The following is an 18,079-nucleotide window of genomic DNA, read 5'->3' as shown; positions in this document are numbered from 1 at the left end:
TTACAGTCAGTTACATCTTTAACAAATCACATAAACTCCAGAAAGTCTCTCAAAAGTCAAAGAAGTTTGCATCCGCAGTGTGTCCTATCGCTTGTTCTCTCTCTTTCACATACACACACAAACGACTTAGGGGAGTGTGACACTATGAGACCAGTGTGGTTTGTGTTAACCGCTCTCCCCGCAGCCATGTTTGGCCTCTTCTCTAGACCTCTATTTGCTCTGCCTATCAATCCATTCATCTATCTATCCATCTTTCTAGTCTGCCATCCTTCTCTCATTTCCCATCGGAAAGGGAGCAAATTATTTGTCCTCTCTCTCCTCCAAACTCTCTGTCTGTAGGGTCTAACTGCACTCCACCTCTTTCCCTCATCCTGCTCATCCATCTCTCTTGTCGCTCCTTCTCTTTCTCTTTGTATCTCCACCTCTAAACTTCCTTGCCTTTCTTTTACTTTCCTTCCCCACCCTGCTCTTCATCTCTCTTCTCCTTCAAATCTGTACGGCTGCTTTCCCCTTCTGCTGTCTTCCTGTGTGTGTATGAGAGTGTGTTTGTCTGTGTGCATGAGCTCACACACACACACACACACACACAGGAGCGTCCGTCTCCGCTGCCCGACTGCAATTCATCATCATTTTATCTGCCTTAATTGGATGCCATCAGGACCCCTGATACTTCCCATTTCTCCTTTAACAAACAGCTGCTCTCTCCGCACACAGAAGAATAACACACAGACACACACCCTATCCCAAACTAGATTTTCTCCTCCTGCCCCTGTGTCTGCTTTTTTTTCTCACTGGTGAAGGAGTGAGAGAAAGAGGGTGATGGAGTGGCCGAGTGGTTTATCAGACGGAAGGTAATGGTGTAAGGCCCGCGCTGATATTATCTGTCCTCTCATTCCTGCCCTCCAGGGAGAAACAAGAAAGAGGGATAAAGAGGGAGAGAGAGGAGGGAAATGGAGACACTGAGGTACAAATGGGCCAAAAAGCTAAGAACAGGGGGGGGAGATAAAGAAACAGAGAGAGGAAAAGTCTCGCGTAGTTCAATTCTCTTCTCTCAACGTCGGCCTTCAAATGACACCCAGCTGCGCTCCGTCAGCCTCGCTGACCTCAGAGCATGGTCATTTGTGTGTGCAAGCATTGTGTGTGCATGTGTTTATTCATTCCCATGGCCCCTCTGGCGCTGTGAGCACAACTTCCCAGCCCACAGCTCAGCATCCTATTGGCCCTTGCACCTTCACCTCAGCCTCTGATTGGCCCACACGCATCAGGAAGCTGCCTGGGCCGGGTCAGGAAACCAAAAGGAACCAACATAGACACCAGCTTGTTGTTTTGGTGGCTGCTGACCGGAGTTAACTGCAACCATAAGGCCTGGCGGATGGCTCCGTATGTGTCAGTGGTAATGTGGGCTTGTTTGGCACTAAGAAATACAGAGAGCACTCTTTTTTTTTTTTTTTTTTTTTTTTTTTTTAACAAAATGATCAGCGTTTCTCTCCAATTAACTTGCTGTAGGACCTTGGACAATCTGCCATTTCATCAACTTTCACAGGTTCCAAAAATGTTGAATTATGTTTGGCTCAGTACCCAATTTCAAAAGTGAGAAAGGGAAAGTATGTGACGAACCATCTTTTTCAAGTTCAGCACAACAAAAATGTAGAGCTCTGAGCACATTTAAGATCTTTACACATCACACTTAACATATGATTCTTCAAAGTCTCAACATATTGTGTGGCCGACTTGTTTCAGGTCTCTGCTTGCAAAAAAACAAACTTCCTCCAACACTGCATTCTTTCTCATGGCTTGTGATACGCTTGCTTTCTCCCCTTTGGGATCAGTTGGTATGTACAGTAACTTTATACAGAAATACCATACCATCAATTTTTTTCTCCCCATAAGCAGATATGGGAAGTCAATACCTAACAAGGTTAGTATGGAGCTGACGTTACACTATCGTATATCATGTGTGTCACATATACAGTAGGTTATTGACAGGCTCCTGTTAGGCGATACTATATAAGAGTATTGAGTTATCACAGTCACTGTAAAAGGCATAAAGTATGGGAAACTAGAGTTTAAACATGATCCGACGGTGGATATTCTGAATATCCTGTGGACGGCTATCTTCCTTTGGATAGTGTGATGATATTGTATGAAAGAGAGGAGAATGAGTTTTGGCCTCGGGGGAGACTTTTGAGCTGATTTTCTTCCTTACACCCTCTCATCTCTTCCCCCCCACCTTCTGTTCTCTTCAATATCACTCTCCTTCTCACTTTTCTCCATTCATCTCACCTGAAATTGTGTACTACGCTCAGATTTCTCTAGTCTATCTTGCCTGCTTACATCTCCATTTTTTCGATGTTTCCACTATCTAGTATTACGTGTCTTTATGTAGTTTTTTCCTGTCCTTATTCCTCTGCATTTATCCTTTCTTCTGTCCTCTTTACCTCAAGGTATTCTGTCCCCTCTCCATCACTGCATTATAAGAATTCTCAACACAGCTCTCTTGTCTCTGCCCTTGTCCTCGTCTTTCCTATAAGTGAGTGAGCATGTGTCAGTTTGACACGGTGGTTAACACTTATGTGTATCTCAAACACAAGGCTAAACTGTGGATTAGCACCCCTGTGTTTATCCCATTGATTAGCAAGCCCCCCTCACCAACAGTCTTCTTGCAGTGGTATAATGAAAGTGCACAACCACACACACACACACACACATACACAGTTATCCTGGGATCCATAGCCTAAGGCGTATTGAAGGATGCACATGTGCACACACGCACAGACACTGATTAACCCCCATCCCCGTAGCTGTGTGCCTACAAACCCAGGCAGCAGTGTGTACGCAGCATAACAGATGAAGTCTATTTCTACTGCAGAGTCATACATGATTCATTGAGTTGGTGCTGAACACTGTCAAAGTAGGAACAAACATAGAGGGGTGTGCATGAAAAGTAGAGATATGAAGGTCTATAAACGGATAAACTAATATTTAAGACTCTCATTCTTTTGAAATACTGTTCCCGAGCTATAATAAGACTCTCATTCTAATAATTCATGACACATAATTACACTCATAAGCTCAGGCCTGGGTGAATTATGCCTTTAATGGCAAGTTCATGCAGCTGGCACCTTTTTCATCCACTGTATCTAACCACAGGCCCCATGTAGACTCGATGCACGCACTGTATCGGTATTTGACCGTGCAGTCAAGTTGGCACAGCTAATTGCTAACAAGGGCTAAGCGCTGACAGCCCAGGGCTAATTGCTGCTAGCATGTCTGCTTTGTGGACATCAAATGGAGAAATTCAGCTTTTGGCTGAGGCCTGGCTTTGCTGTTGATTAGCACTGGCCTTGCAGCTACAATAAACAGTCAATAAACAGACATCTCTGTGGAGAGACAACCCTATCGCTAGCTAATTAGCCCTGCCTTCACAAACAACTTGCTAGCGTGTGCCAGCACCTGACGACTGCCTGTCGATACAGACAGAATCAAAAGCTGTGTGAGCTGCCACAGCCGCTACCAGCAAGCCATACAGCTAAACACAGACTGATGCTGATGAGTGCCGTATATGTGTCAGCTAATATCTACGTGACTGCATCTGCTTGTCACTGTTATGACAAGGTGTTGCATATAGACAGTTGGTAAAGTTCTTCAAGGTGCTACAGGATATTAGTCAGACGTGACGACTTCTAGGTGTTTCTACTTTATTTTAATCTGTCGAAGATTTTCTTCCGGATGCGACATGTTGTGGTGACAGCTTCAACACCCTCATCTAAAATAAAATTAACGGCAGCAGCTCTCATCTCATGTCAGCTTTGTTGCATTGCATTATATGCTGAGATGGAAATAGACAGGGACAAGCAAGCAGCAGAAATGAGTTTACGAGAGACGACAGAGATGCAGTGAGGAAAGTGGGGAATAGTGGGAAGAAGAAAGTATGACAGACGGAGGGAGGGAGGGAGTCAGAGAGAAAGATGAGCTCTACGGGCAGAGAGAGGAAGGGAGAGAAAGAGGTATAGAGTCGAGGTGTAAACATGATCAATCCGCTCCCAACTAGGTTCAGAGACAGACTTCCTCTTCACATTTTCAGCCTCAGTGAAGCGCAACGCTAGCTACCTCTTATCTGTCACGCTAGTTTGAAACCTCACAAGCACGTTCCCGCGCACACACACACACACACACACACACACACACACACACACATATACACCATCATATTTCAACACACAGAACAGGCATGGACCCACATGCACAAACTCTTCTGCCTACCTGTAAATCCTCTCCACACACACACACACACACACACACACACACACACACACACACACACACACAAATTCTTATTAGAAAACTTCTGCAAACAAAATCCTTGAGAACGCTTTAATCCGGCACACACCACTCATCCCTACCAGGCTCCAATACAGAAAAAAACTCAAAGAAGCACAGAACAAAACTATACTGGCTGACCGCTGCAGCTTCACACTCGATCAATGATATGAAAGATGTATCGCATGAACCATGATAATCTGTTATAATTCCAACATAGACGACCTGGGAAAATTCCCCCGCAGTGGAGGCTTATTATACGAGTGTCTCAATTCAAACATCGTCTCTGTGAACTCCCGGCGTCAATATCTATTTACCAACTATCAGTTCAATGTGGGAACATCAGCATTGGATCATTTATCTAGATTGCGACAGCGCCAGTGTCCAAGAGGTGCACAGTGATCTATCAGGACAATGAGCATGTTAGTGTCTAAAGTGGTCATTAGTTGTAGTAGGCCATTATTTAAACCCTGACCAAGTCAATGTCCTTCCTAGTATCATGATTTAGTTACCTAGTTGCATTGATTAGGTGAAGAGTAGTAGCGCTACATGACTACATCCAGTCTGCTCAGTAGCTGAGTAGAGTTCTTATTTACAACTACGCTGTACATCATCTGCTTTTGTTTTGTCAGTGTGCGAGACAAAACGGCATCTGTCATTTACTCCTTACTTATATGTGAGCATCCGTCAACCTAAATCCTCATGATACACAAAACGGTGACCAAATATTCCCTGCAAACAACACCATCCATTTTGGCTCCTCAGTATTTTTCCCAGTAACGACACTACTACAAACCACCATCACATGCTGAGTTCTCCACCACTGACAGGGCTTTAATGGCATCTGCTCATACAACCAGATCACCCAAATTTCCAATCTTCTATCCCTTATTACTCACCGCTGTTTTCTGGCACTGGATGGAGGTGCTGTTGAAGCGCAGAGCGGGCACACTGTGGGTCTCCCCCTGGATGTGGAAGACACATTCATAGTTCCTCTGTCCTGACTGGGGCTGAGGCAGGTTCTTGGCAGCTAAGGTGATCGGCTTGGTCACTCCGACAGGGATGTAGATCTGGGTTGAGGGAAGGATCTGAGGGCAGTCCTGCAGAGACAAAAAGAAGAGATTCTTAAGGTTTTTTTTCCCCCAAAGGAGACAGTTATGGAAGAAAGAGGGTGAGGCTATTTAATGCAGTCAGAAGAGCAAGAAGCAAACAAGGCAGTTAGATAAGACAAGGGGTGATGAAATAAATCACGGCGAGCGAGCCGTGGGTTACATATTTGACTTCACGTCAGATTTGCCACAACACACTCAGCCTAAAGAGCTGTGCTGTGATGCACTGTTCATATGTGTTACGGGCTTGTGCAACACTCCCACTGGCCTTGCACCAGATATAAATGCTGCACAACAACACTTGAGCAAGAGAGCTTTTTATGCGAAGTTCACAAAAGATTATCTACCCAATAAAAGTATTCGCATCACAACAGTGCTGCATTGTTATGGCTGGAAGATAGGCTCCAGTGTATTATGTCCATGTGTGGAATGAAGGAATGAGCTCGTGTGTGTGTGTGTGTGTTTGTGTGCATCATTTACTGATACTGGCGAGAGCAGACAGAGCCTTGTTTAGATCATTTGGAAGCAGTCCATCCACTGGCTCACACCACTGGAGTACACCACCCTGGAGGGGTGTGTGTGTGTGTGTGTGTGTGTGTGTGTGTGTGTGTGTGTGTGTTCTTGCATTGATGTATATGGACAAACACGTTCTTAATGTGCAGTTGCACATTAACGTTTGTACACGTTTACATTACTGAGGCAGAATAAGAGAGGACAGTCCACTCAGTATGTAATGTTCCCTAGATATGCATGTGTTCATGCACTGGAAGACATGAAGTCATTATACAGGGTTCATGCCATGATTTGGCAGCGACGCAGATCTCATCAACAGTGAGCATCAGAGAGCGAGAAAGAGAGCAGGAGGGTGGGTGACAGATCTTATACAACATGAGTTAAAGCTTGGGTGGAACTGACCCACCCTGTGCCGTACTGTTTGAGCCAAAAGGATAACAAATCAGATCACTGCTGACAAATCACATTTTTAACAGCCTCGTGACTCACATAACAAGAGACATGTGGCGTGACTCTGTATTCATTTTCATGGAGAAAGGGGCCTTGAAACTGTGGACTTCATCAAACATTCACCTAAAGAAACCCATAAACATATACTCCACCTGAGTTCAAACATCTAACCTCTTAAAATCTGCATGTAACAAGATCTATGTAACAAGAGTGTCAAGGGGCTTGAAGTTGACAGTGTTGTCCCATCAAGTTGCAGCACAGGACAACATAATGACAAGTCGAAAAAGCTTATAGGAAAACACCGGCCAGATCCTTGTAAAATATTCACTGCACACCCTCTACTTCACTTCTTGTTGTAGCTTTTCCTTTAAGCAGATAGCTGGCTCCCTGTCAGTGAATTTTTCTTTCCCCTCCTCTCCTCTGAGCTGTTGTACATTAGAAGCTACAGCGCGTCCCCGGGGCCTGAACACAATGCCGGAGTTTGTTCATTAGGCTGCTTAGCCCTGGCCTTGTGTGTCTGATCGCACACAAACACATGCACAACACATAATGAGAGAGGGGAATACTATAGGAGGAAGAGAGCAGGCTACAGAAGACCTGGTGTATAATCAAACTGGGGGGAGGCGGGTGAGGGGAGGCAAAATGGATGGCTACGAAGGACAGGGTGAGGTAGGGAACGGTGGAGAGAGGAAGAGGGAGAAAATGAGGGGTACAAGGAGGGGGGATTGAAGGATGGTTGGAGAGAGGAGGAGGACATGAAGGGAGTGGAGAGAGAAGTGAAAAGAATGTGAGAAAGTAAAGAAAGAGCGGAAGGAAAAGCAGAAGAGGCGAGTTTAATTGGGAACAGAGCAAAGTGAAACGGGGAAGTCAGATAGCTGCTGATGCGGGGAAAGGGAAAAAAGGAATGGAAAGACAGACAAAGGGAAGATAAAAAAAGACAAGAGACAGAAACATAACCACAAGTATGAGGAGAAGACATTTAAGAGGACTGCCTGAATCTCTCTTCACCTTTTCTGTTTCTTTCCCCTCCACCCATCCTTCCATCCATCCCAGAGTCAAAACCACGTACCCAAGCCCCCCGACAACATCCTACTTAATTAACAGCCTGGAGCCTCAGACGATGCTGGAAAATTGATGGAGGGGGCCAGCGATGGAGAGAGAGAAAGACAGAGAAGAAAGCAGAGATTGATTTGCACTTGTGGCTTTTGAAGTCCTCCCTCAGTAAAAAGGATGTTCATGTCAAAAGCTGTGGGCTTGCATCGTCAAAGGTGCCACGAGAGTTAAAAAAAAAAAAAAAGCATCCTGCTGCTAAAGCCAACTTGTAGATGCCGGTGTGTCAGAAGCTAGCATAGCCTCTAGCGCAAGCCGCAGCTAACCAATGTTTTATTCATCCGTCTATTGACTTTGTGTCAGCTCAGCTGTCTGATTGTCATTTTCTCTGGCAGTCCTCTTTCCTTATAGTATCCTTTTCCTTCATTCAGTCCCATGTATTGTCATCTCAAGGTATATTGTGGCAAGAAATCTATTGATAATAGGTTAAATACAGTTTTCTCATGTGCAATAGGTCAGTGTAAACAATCAGCCAACACATTAAAACACTGATATGTGGAGTGAATAACATTGATGATTTCTTTATAATATCATGCTGGGAAACCTTGGGTCCTGGCATTCATGTAGAAGCCACTTGACATGAACCACCCACCCAAACACCACTGCAGACCAAATACACCCTCAAATGGCAATGGCACTCCCCGATGGCAGTGACCCCCCCCCCACCAATCATCCATGGGATGTATCTGTACCCCAGGGTCCTGTGTCCATGCCTCGACAGGTCAGAGCCATGCTCACTCCATGAGGGGGCCTTTGACCCATCGAGGCATGGGCAGAGGACCTCTAGGGGTGCCCTGCGGTGTCTGGCACTAGGGCTCTGATGGTGAATCCTTTTAGTCCTGCTGCTCACTAAAAACTGTCACATCACACAGATGCTGGATTGGAGTGGGATCTGGGGGAACTTGGGGGCCAGGTCAACATCTTGAGCTCTTTGTCACGTTCCTTGGGCCATTCCTGAGCAGTTTTTGTGGTGTGGGCTAATGCATTGACCTGCTGAGGGGGCCACTACCATCCAGGAGTGCTGTTGCCATGACAGGTATACTTAGTCTGCAACGGTTGGTGCCAGTCAAGCGGCATCCACATGAACGTCAGGACTCAAGGTTACCCAGCAGAACAACTGTAACAAGATGATCAATATCACTCACTTCACCCCTCAGTGGTTTAACGTTGTGGCTGATCAGTGTATATTGCTCTTTACAGTAACCATGCCAGGAAACAGATATTGTAGAAAATATGCATGAGAATAAGTTAAAAAACAAAGTCAGGTGGCCTGCCACTTTATTAAAAGAATCTGAATTCCAGCACTTTACATCAAAGACTTTTAAGCCTTACTATACTGGCATACAGGCCAAAAGTAAGTGAACCAGTTCACTGATGGCATGTTGCAAGAGTTCAGAAATCCTGCTGTATGAAGCCCCGAATACAAAATCACGCTGCATTCCAGACAGAGCGGAAAGGGATACTGGGAAAGAGATGGAGGTAGAAACAGAATATTGAGGAAAAGCGAGAAGGATAAAGGGAAAAGTGGTCTGCAGAGAGAAACTATTTCATCAGTATTTGTGACAGGTGCCAAAACAGTTCAAAGCTGGCATTAGGGCTACAAAGTGCAGAGTACACTGAAACAATATTTCACCGGGGGGATTCGTTTGAAGCTGGAAGAGATCTTTTTTCTCTCTTTTTTCCTGACTTCTCAGCTTTCACTTCATCTGTGAAGACGGATGCTGTGGTTTTCTTGGCCAGATGTGACACTTTAGGAGGACCAACCAGGGAGGAAGCGAGAGTGGTGTCTGTGTGCGGATGGTTGCAGGTATTAAGTGAGCTGGGTTAGTGTTAGTTTATTTATTCATCAGTTAAATATCTGATAGCGATTCGACAGAGGACTGAATGGTGGTTTTAGCTTTTCTCTAAACACAAATGCACCAGAGCAGGACCTCTTTTTTGCACTGAATAGCAGCTCGCCTCATTATAAGGTTCACTTTGTCTACTGTAACCGGTAAGAGCCTTTTATAGTAAAGTTACATGTGCGCGTGAGGTGGAAATGATGCGTGAAGGAATGCACGCCACAGATGGTTTCTCCGCACCAGAACACGGCACAAAAACATCTGCTCTATTTTGAGATTCTGATCACTGTCTTTGTATTCTGACATCTTCATAAGCATTTTTTAACACCGACAGATGTGGAAACTGTAGCACAAAAATGGCTTTGCCAACTTCAAAATTCTTTGTTTCTGAGTGCACAAACAAACATCTGCCATTAACTGCAAAATAAGCACACACACACACACACACACACACACACACACACACACACACACACACTGGATTGGGCTGTAAAAGTGTGTATTTGTACCTTTGTTTTTGAGTATGTGAATGAGTGTATATGTTACAAAGTGTGTGTTTATGATGGCGGACGTCCAAGTTTCCAACTTCTGTTCAAAGCCAAGTACCCAGAGGGCTTTCCTTACCTCTCCACGTTTGTTTTCCCCCAAAGGCCGCTGTTAGCTTTGCTGCCTGAGGCTAGAGCAGCAGTTCCCATTTGTTAACAGTAAAGGAATATATAATTATGTAGATTATTAAGATGTATTGTATACATTAACTAACTGAAAATTTCCTGCATGAACAATAAGACGAACTAGCTTTACTTTTGATTATACATACCTCGATATTTTCAAGAGACAAAAATAAGCCAAAGCCATTATTCCTAACAAAAATATTCTTACAATGCTTGACCTATATTTTTTGACATCTCACTGCTGACACCCAGATGCCTGTTTTGATTGAACGTCGCCATGAGCTTTCTCAAAGCAGAGCAGCTGTCGTTCTGGGTCAAACCTGTTCTGAAATATTCCTTCCTTCATTTTCAATGCACTCTGATGTGTACCGCACCATCTCTTTCCACACCAAACAGATAAAAAGTGTAAGAAAAAATTAATAAAACAAGTGTTCAGCGGGCGGATGAGATAATCTCTACTCGCAAGTGAGCAAAACACCTTTTAACATTCGCCAAGAGCTGATAATGAGACAGTCAGCAGGCTAGTGTGTGTGTGCATGCAGATATGTAGAAGGTGAGAGATTAGAATCAAGACATACTGTGGATGGGGTTGGATGGAGAGAGAGCGAAGGGTTGGAGGATGAAGACGAAAGCGAGCACAGGATGCTATATAAATAAATAAATGTATTAAAAAGCCAAAAGAGTTCTGAAGGCTTTGGCGTAGCCTGACAAGATATAAATTAATAAAGCTCCAAAAACACTGCGCATATGTAATGAGGCGGGTGTCTGGTCGTTTTTTTAAAGCCCCCCCCACCCCCCATCTCTCCCACCCCCTCTTAAGTCCATCCATAATTAATTAGCTGCCTCTGTGATGTGGGGACTATAGATCAGGGAGGAGAAAAAATAACACGCTAAATAATGAAGTAAAGCGATATGGGGAGCCCAGGAGAGAGATGAGATGGCATGGGCGGCCACAGAGGAGCAAGGGGGGCACACTGGTACAAATAAGAGGGACTGTGTGTGTGTGTGTGTGTGTGTGTGTGTGTGTGTGTGTGTGTGACATAGGGGCCTGACAAAGGGGTATATGAGGAGTGTTGAATGCTCCCCCACTGCCTGTCGATATGCCCCCCAGGCCTTGTGACAGAGGTCTCACGTAGTAAACCAAAGAGCCGCCTGCAACTTTGAACTACAGAGTCCCATTTACTCCTTGTTACAACCCACTATACATTAATATTATATTACATTATATGGCATTGGGTGGATCCTTTTATCCAAAGTATTCTACATGATGACATGGTGTGTCATACGTTTTGGCTGTGAGAAACTCCAGTGGGAATGAAGCCTCGAACCTTTTGAAAAACTTCCAGTAAAATAAATAAATAATGCTGAACCATAAATCAGTATGAAAATCATATAAAATACAATCAATTTAACTGTTTTCGCATTAGAGTTAAACTGCTTTCTAGCCTCTGAAAAAACAAAACAAACACACAAGGCAAGTTTTCGTAATTAAAGTCGTAACTAAATTTTTTCTATCCTGTGTTAATGAATTTGGAACAGGTGGGAAAAAAAAACGTAGCGTTAGCTATACTGGTGTTAGCCATTAGCCTGTGAGCTGGAGGCTAAAGATGTGGCAGTAATATTACATACCTTGCTAACAAACAATATACAATATGTACCTTGTGTAATGCTTTTAGTCCTACTTAAAAGATGGGGCAGAGGTGCACATCAATCTCTTGTAGCCCATATGAGGATTTCAAAAACAACAACTTTAAAAAAAAAAACATGACAAAACATTTTTTCGGCCTGTTCCACAGATGGCAAGAAGTAATCCTGGTAAGACCTTTTTTCATTTTTAAGTCATAAACTTAAGCCTAAGATCAGACTCAGAGAATGGATCACCACAATTCTTTACCTCACTTGCCTCTCAGAGCTTCCGTATTGTCCTTGAGAGTGTGTGCAAATCACAAGTTTCATCACAATATGGTTGAAGTTCTGTCAGCGTGCTTTCCTCATAGAACTAACTGTCCCTTGGGAAGATGCCATGGAGGAGGCATGAGAACGCAAGAGATTGCGCTATGCTGACCTCTTAACTGAAGCGGCAACTAGAGGCCGGAAAACTGAGGTGCGATCGATGGAGGTGGACTGCAGAGGCTAAGTCTGAGCCCCTAGGTGACCACGGAGGGGTCAACCTTGTGACACACACCCAGGCCTGATCAGCCTGTGGTGGGCCTGCTTCAACGGAGAGTGTGTTGTGACAGAGGCCGAAACACCCGACGATGATGGTGGGTGGTCAATTCAGGGGCCTGCAATCTTCATGAAACAATATAAGTAAATATCCTCACTGTCTTTGTCTTGGTGTCTTACCATTATCTGCCTGGCGTGAGGCTGCTAGCACTGTTGGGATGTTTAGACAGGAGGTGTGCTTGGACAGAATATCCTAAAGATGATATCTATCGATGTTTTCACTTTGCATTGGTGATAATGGATCACTGATCATTCAGTCAATGGACTGATCCAGACTGATTTATCTGTACCCATTCCTTATGGATGTTAAGTGTAAATATATGGAAACTAGAGAGAAGAAGAAAAACTAAATCTTAAGTGTTTGGTGAGATGGGTGCTAATTCAGAGAGTGTGGTATAATAATGTGACAAAATTAAAATACTATTCAATGATGGCATGGTTGACATAACAAAAAGTTCCCACACATCAGTGGTTTGGTGTTATTTGGGTTGTTTGTGGGCTGCTATAAAATAGACATCCATTGTAAAACACTTCAAAGACAGATGGAAATGTTTTTTTTTATTTTAGAAATGCTTTTCACAGTGCAAATGTTTTTATGGTAAACGGTTTTACAGTTCAAGACCATAATCGTATTTCAGCCTGTTTGTTCTGTCTATTTAAGTGTTTCATCATTTTCATTAAATTTGCTGAAAAAAACATTTTCATAAGCTATACAGCTGGTCGTTTTTAGATGAGAAGAATCAGCTTTTGAGAAAAATAGCATACTTTGTGATAAAACAGATGATCTGAACATTTTTATTGTGCTAACATGTTCAACCATATCGCTAAAGGCTGCTTCCAAATCATTCCTTAAATAATATAAACCATGTAATGTCATGTCAAGGCAAGTCATAAATCACGATGTCAAAGCGAGAGCCACATATTCCCTATTGCCCTCCTCTTCCGTGTACCAGCTGGCCAGCAGCCACGTTTGTTTTAGTGTGTGTGTGTGTGTGTGTCTCTGTGTACTTCTTTGGGACGCGTACCAGCCACAGGGATGAAAGGAGCGAGACAAAAAAAGCCTACCCATTAAATCACTGGTAATAGAGATTAAAAGGAGTGCACGTAGGCGTGTCCATGTAAAATATAGGTTAAAATCTGTAATATATTGTACACACATCACTACATATGTATAAAAAAAACAGTATATAACTATATAATTATTAAAAAAATGAATGCCTACACAGGTTGCAGGGTGTGGTACATACATAAAAGCATGTTCGTATGTGAGTGAGAAAGTGTGTGCATAAAGTATGTGCACGCAAAGTTGAGGCAGGCTCATTAGCAGGCAGAAATCAGAAAGATGTTCTGTGACCAACCAGACACTTACTGTTCGGGGGGGAGGGAGAGGATGAGGGGGAGAGAAAGAGGGAGAGAGTGGAACAACTTAATAAGGCAGCAACATGTAGAACAGTGCAGGAGCGAGGGAAGCGAAGGAAGAAAAGGGACTTTGAACCTTGAAAGGGACTGTGAGATTGTCCGCCCACGTCCTTCGTTTCCTCGCAGAGTAGAGAAGCAGAGAGGAAGAAATGGAGAGTGAGAGAGAGACAGAAAGAGAGGGAGAGATGAGACGTAAATGGGAAAAGTGCATGAGTGCAGAGGAAAGAAGAGTTTGAATTAAAGCGAGATGCAGGGGAATGTGTGACATGAATGTTATTCAGCGTGGATTATCAAAGTCTCACAGAGCAGGAGCTCGACTGAATCTACCTACATATGTGTTCCTCATATATATATATACACACACACACACACACACACACACTCTCACAGTCTGTGCTTTGATGTACCACCCAAGCGCACATACATGTTGATTTCATCTCCTAATCCCTTATCCTTACAAGCAAGCTGCCAAACCTACACACTTTATCCCCTCGACATAGACGCCACAGTATGCTATAAAACAATAAAAAGCAGGAATGTGTGAATTTTTTTTTTCAGTGGGTCTTCTTTTTTCCCCCTCATGGATTTTCATAGAGTAGGGTGGGGAGGGGGGGGACTCCTGGCACCCTGTTATCATTCTAACCCAGATATGTCAGCTGCGATCAAACCTTGTGCTTTTCAGCTTTTCAAAGACAAGACCTTGATTTCAGAGGTAGATTCGCTCTCCTGTCTGCTGCCGATGGCTCCTCTCTGCACACAGTGTTTCGGCACTAACATACACTAAAATTGTAAAAAAAAATTTATCAAAAAGAAGTGGACATGTAGACCAAAAGGGTCTAAACCAACCAGCAACCTCCAGGGCTGAAAATGAAGCCACTGCAGAGGTACCAAAAACTGCACTTCCTTGAATGGCCACTTGATGCTGGCTCAGAAAGTAAAGCGGGATATGTACTTCTGCGTTGAATCGATGCTGTACCTGCAGTGTAGGCTCTGGGTCGAGCATGTTGCATTTGTGGGGAAAATGTGTCCAGCAAAAGACAAGTGTTTGTCTGTGAATGCCTTGAAGCTGATTTGTGTATTTGTGTTTGAAGCTGTCTATATTAAGCCATGTTTAATGTGTGTTTTGGGTGTGTTTTAAATCAACTAAACTTTACAGCACTTCACAGAAACCCCAACGCCGACTAGTGTTTTGGAGGTATAACTGCAGAGTGACACAGACACGCAAGCATAAGCGCTCACATGGCGTAGGCTATATGCATAGACTACGACGTAGACTGTGCATAGAGCTGACGCACAAGTATAAATCCTGGATTAGTCAATTGCCATAGACCCCCATATTAAAACTTCACAGCAGAAGTAAACATATTTATAGCCTGGTACCAAAAATTTAAGGCCATAGCAACTCCAAGTGACAGGCTGTCTGCTAGGTGTCACCACAGTCTGTGAGTCAAATCCATCCCATGCTCCTCCACAGCTCCACCCTCTCATCCAAATATGGTCACTTCTGGCAGCAGAAATACAAGATGGCGATGGGCAACATGCTAAATTCAAGGCTTCAAAAACAGGAATCCACAAATCAATGGCTTCCATTATTTTATACATTCTATGGCTTAAACTCATATTTAAGTATGCAGCTTTGCTTTACAATTAACTCCCCGCACCTGAGAGTCCACAATTTACATTTTTATTCATCCCCCTGTGCTAACAGATTGGTTTTAAAAAGAGTGGAAGGGTTTACTGATAATTTCCATTTTCACAGTGTGTAGACAGTTAGCCCACTTGCTAGAACACAAACCAGATGAACAATCTCAAAAACACACTGATTTCTGCGACTAAGAAAACAAACAACAAAACAGCACAGAAGTTTCCGTTTCTCCAGGTCACAAACATGACCTGTGCCACAATCTATCCCACTGTGCTGAGAACATAATGCTTTATTCACACTTCACGGCTTTTTCTGAGTTCTGCTTGTAACTAAATAACCTACTTTTGACTAGATACGCCTCAACACAGCTATGATACATAAATTAGCAGCATTAAAATTATGTGTCAAAATTTGCTCAAAGTACAAGTTGCATAACACAATATCAGTGAAGCAAACTATTGCTACTGCCAGGCTTGTTTTTATGGTGACACCATATAATTCGAGCCATTTGCCTATTTTCATCTTTGACTCAGTTTGGCAGAGAACAGGCAAGTGAACGCCCCAGCTTCAGTGTGTCATCTGTGGAAGCAACAATGCCGTCAGCCACCAGGAGGCAAATAGGGTAAACATGAGAAAATGAATGCATAAATTACTTTTCTTTCTGGATCTGTGAGGTGCTTTGCATTTTAAAATGATGTTAAGCCTTTATGTGGTGGGGAAAATAAACTCATTTTACGGTCTTTAAGGCATTAAATTCAGACTGTATAAAGAGTTGGTGATACCCAGTGCAACACTGCACCAGTATCCATCTCCATGTCTGCAAAGCCTAAATGTCTCTGACCATCTTCGGTTGCAATGGGAGTGAAATTGTGTCAGTTAAATGGAGGATGGAATAAAAATCAGCGCAGGCCACTTTGCTAGAACAACACAGTGAAAAGCCCAACATGACAGAGACAGTTAGCTGCTCTTGTGAGATTGGACGGCGCAGCATGCCACAGGTTTTTTTTCTCCCCCCCTTTCTCTCTATGCTTCTCCATCCCAGCAGGCGGTCGCTGTTTCTCAATCACACTCCCTCTCCTCTGCTCTGCCTGCACTTTTGAGTTTGTTTTTTCCTTCAGCTCACTTTGCAGCGCTATTCATCTGTCTCCAACTGCCGTCATCTCCTTCTCTCAGTGACTCTGCATTTATCTCTTCCTCACTCTGACACACACGAGGGTTGATGGTGAGAATGCAATATTCATCTGTGTTCACCATTAGCTGGGCTGAATGTGAGGGCTGCGGAAATGAAGATTTAATACAGCCTGCATAATTAAACTGCAGAGACCCGTCACTGACACACGCTGGCGCAGACACAAACACACTTGTGCATGGGCCCGCGAACCTCTGTGCATCTATCATGTCATCATATTCCTGCGTGTGTGTGTTTGTGTGACTCTCTGCTTCATGTTAGCTCTTCATTAAGCTTCACTGATCTTCTAGTCATCGCTGCAGCCAGTGTGTTGGCATAGCTGGGGTGATACTTGCTGCATCACTGGGCCTTGCCCCATGGCATAGGATTACATCAAGGAGAGAATATCCTAACAGCAATGCTACACCAAACACTTAAGTTTGTCAGCACTGAACTCAACTCCTTCACATTTTCTCAGTGTCAAATAGGGATTAACACTTTTCAACCAGTTAGACCAATAAAGTGTCCTTCAAATCTGCATAACACTTCGCTAAACTCCACCCTCTTCCATAAATATAACTCTGCCGTCCTTGTGTAGTTGTCTATTAAGCATACCTCTTAGGGTATGACAGACCGGTCTCTCCACAGTGTCTCCCAGCCGGGGCGACCCACCCTCCCTGCCTTCTGTTGGTCAGGGATTGATGCACGATGTGAGACTGCTTCAGCAGTAAGAGAGGGAATTTAGCAAAAGCTTCTGAAAAAACATTAGGAAGAGCTGGAGGAGAGGGGGAAAAAGGAAGATAAGCTGTGGGACGGTGAGGCTAAAAATAGCCACCGAGAGACGGAGAGATGAAACATCTGCATGCGAATTTGACAGACTGCACATGTGTGTTAGCCTGCGAACACATCTGCGTGTGAGTGCACACAACAATGGCATCCAGGGACAAAATCCAAATCTCTCCTGCGTTTTCCTTTCCCTGAAACAAACAGTGTGATCGTGTGGGAAGTACACACACACACACAGGCAGCAGTGCAGCGTGACTGAAGGGCTGAATTACATTACCACTACTTAAAAAAGACTTCCTCAATTCACCCCATTGTTCTGTATTAACAAATTAGAGAGATGTTTGCCAAAACATCTGATACAGTCCCACTCTGATTTCCCCGAGGTGGAAATGCGATTACTGTCTCTTGGACAAGTTTCCTGAGAAAGTTCACAATAACAAGGAGGGTTGTCAGGAGCAGTCTGAACAGCTAAAGGAGGTACACCGCTACCAAACCAAGGGTTAAACGCTGGGCGATCCCAGCCCGACTAAGATCCATCTGGCAAAGAAAGCATGTGGTTACTTCACCCTGTCGCCTCCACTTCCTCTACATGTTCCCTCAATTTCTCTCCCTCCCTTCCCTTTGACCAAGGAGTGCATTTGGAAAATAAACTGCGTCACTCTGGATGTAATCTGCCGCTTGTTACTGCCAGGGTTCTCTGCTTGCCTCCCTGCCCTTGTCTTTGTTTGTTTCTTTACTTTTTTTTCTCTTCCCCTCTCTGTCTGTTTACATCTGGTCTCAATTACAGCACCTCTGTCCGTCTTTGGTTAAATGAAGCACTG

The 18,079-nt window shown here is 43.8% G+C and overlaps 1 protein-coding gene across 4 annotated transcripts in view; it reads right to left on the bottom strand.

Moving 5' to 3' along the window:
• LOC125903882 (plexin-A1-like) overlaps positions 1-18,079 on the bottom strand; it is a 267,206-nt gene that overhangs the window by 110,317 nt on the left and 138,810 nt on the right. For all 4 annotated transcript variants that reach the window (XM_049601096.1, XM_049601251.1, XM_049601175.1 and 1 more), the window contains exon 10: positions 5,220-5,420. In XM_049601096.1, the coding sequence (XP_049457053.1) occupies positions 5,220-5,420 (201 nt within the window). The remainder of the gene's footprint in view (positions 1-5,219; positions 5,421-18,079) is intronic.

The sequence above is a fragment of the Epinephelus fuscoguttatus genome, linkage group LG1, assembly GCF_011397635.1.
Source record: "Epinephelus fuscoguttatus linkage group LG1, E.fuscoguttatus.final_Chr_v1".
NCBI classification, from domain to species: Eukaryota; Metazoa; Chordata; class Actinopteri; order Perciformes; family Serranidae; genus Epinephelus; species Epinephelus fuscoguttatus.
The sequence above is the reverse complement of the archived record's forward strand: the minus strand, read 5'-3'. Positions and strand labels throughout refer to the sequence as shown.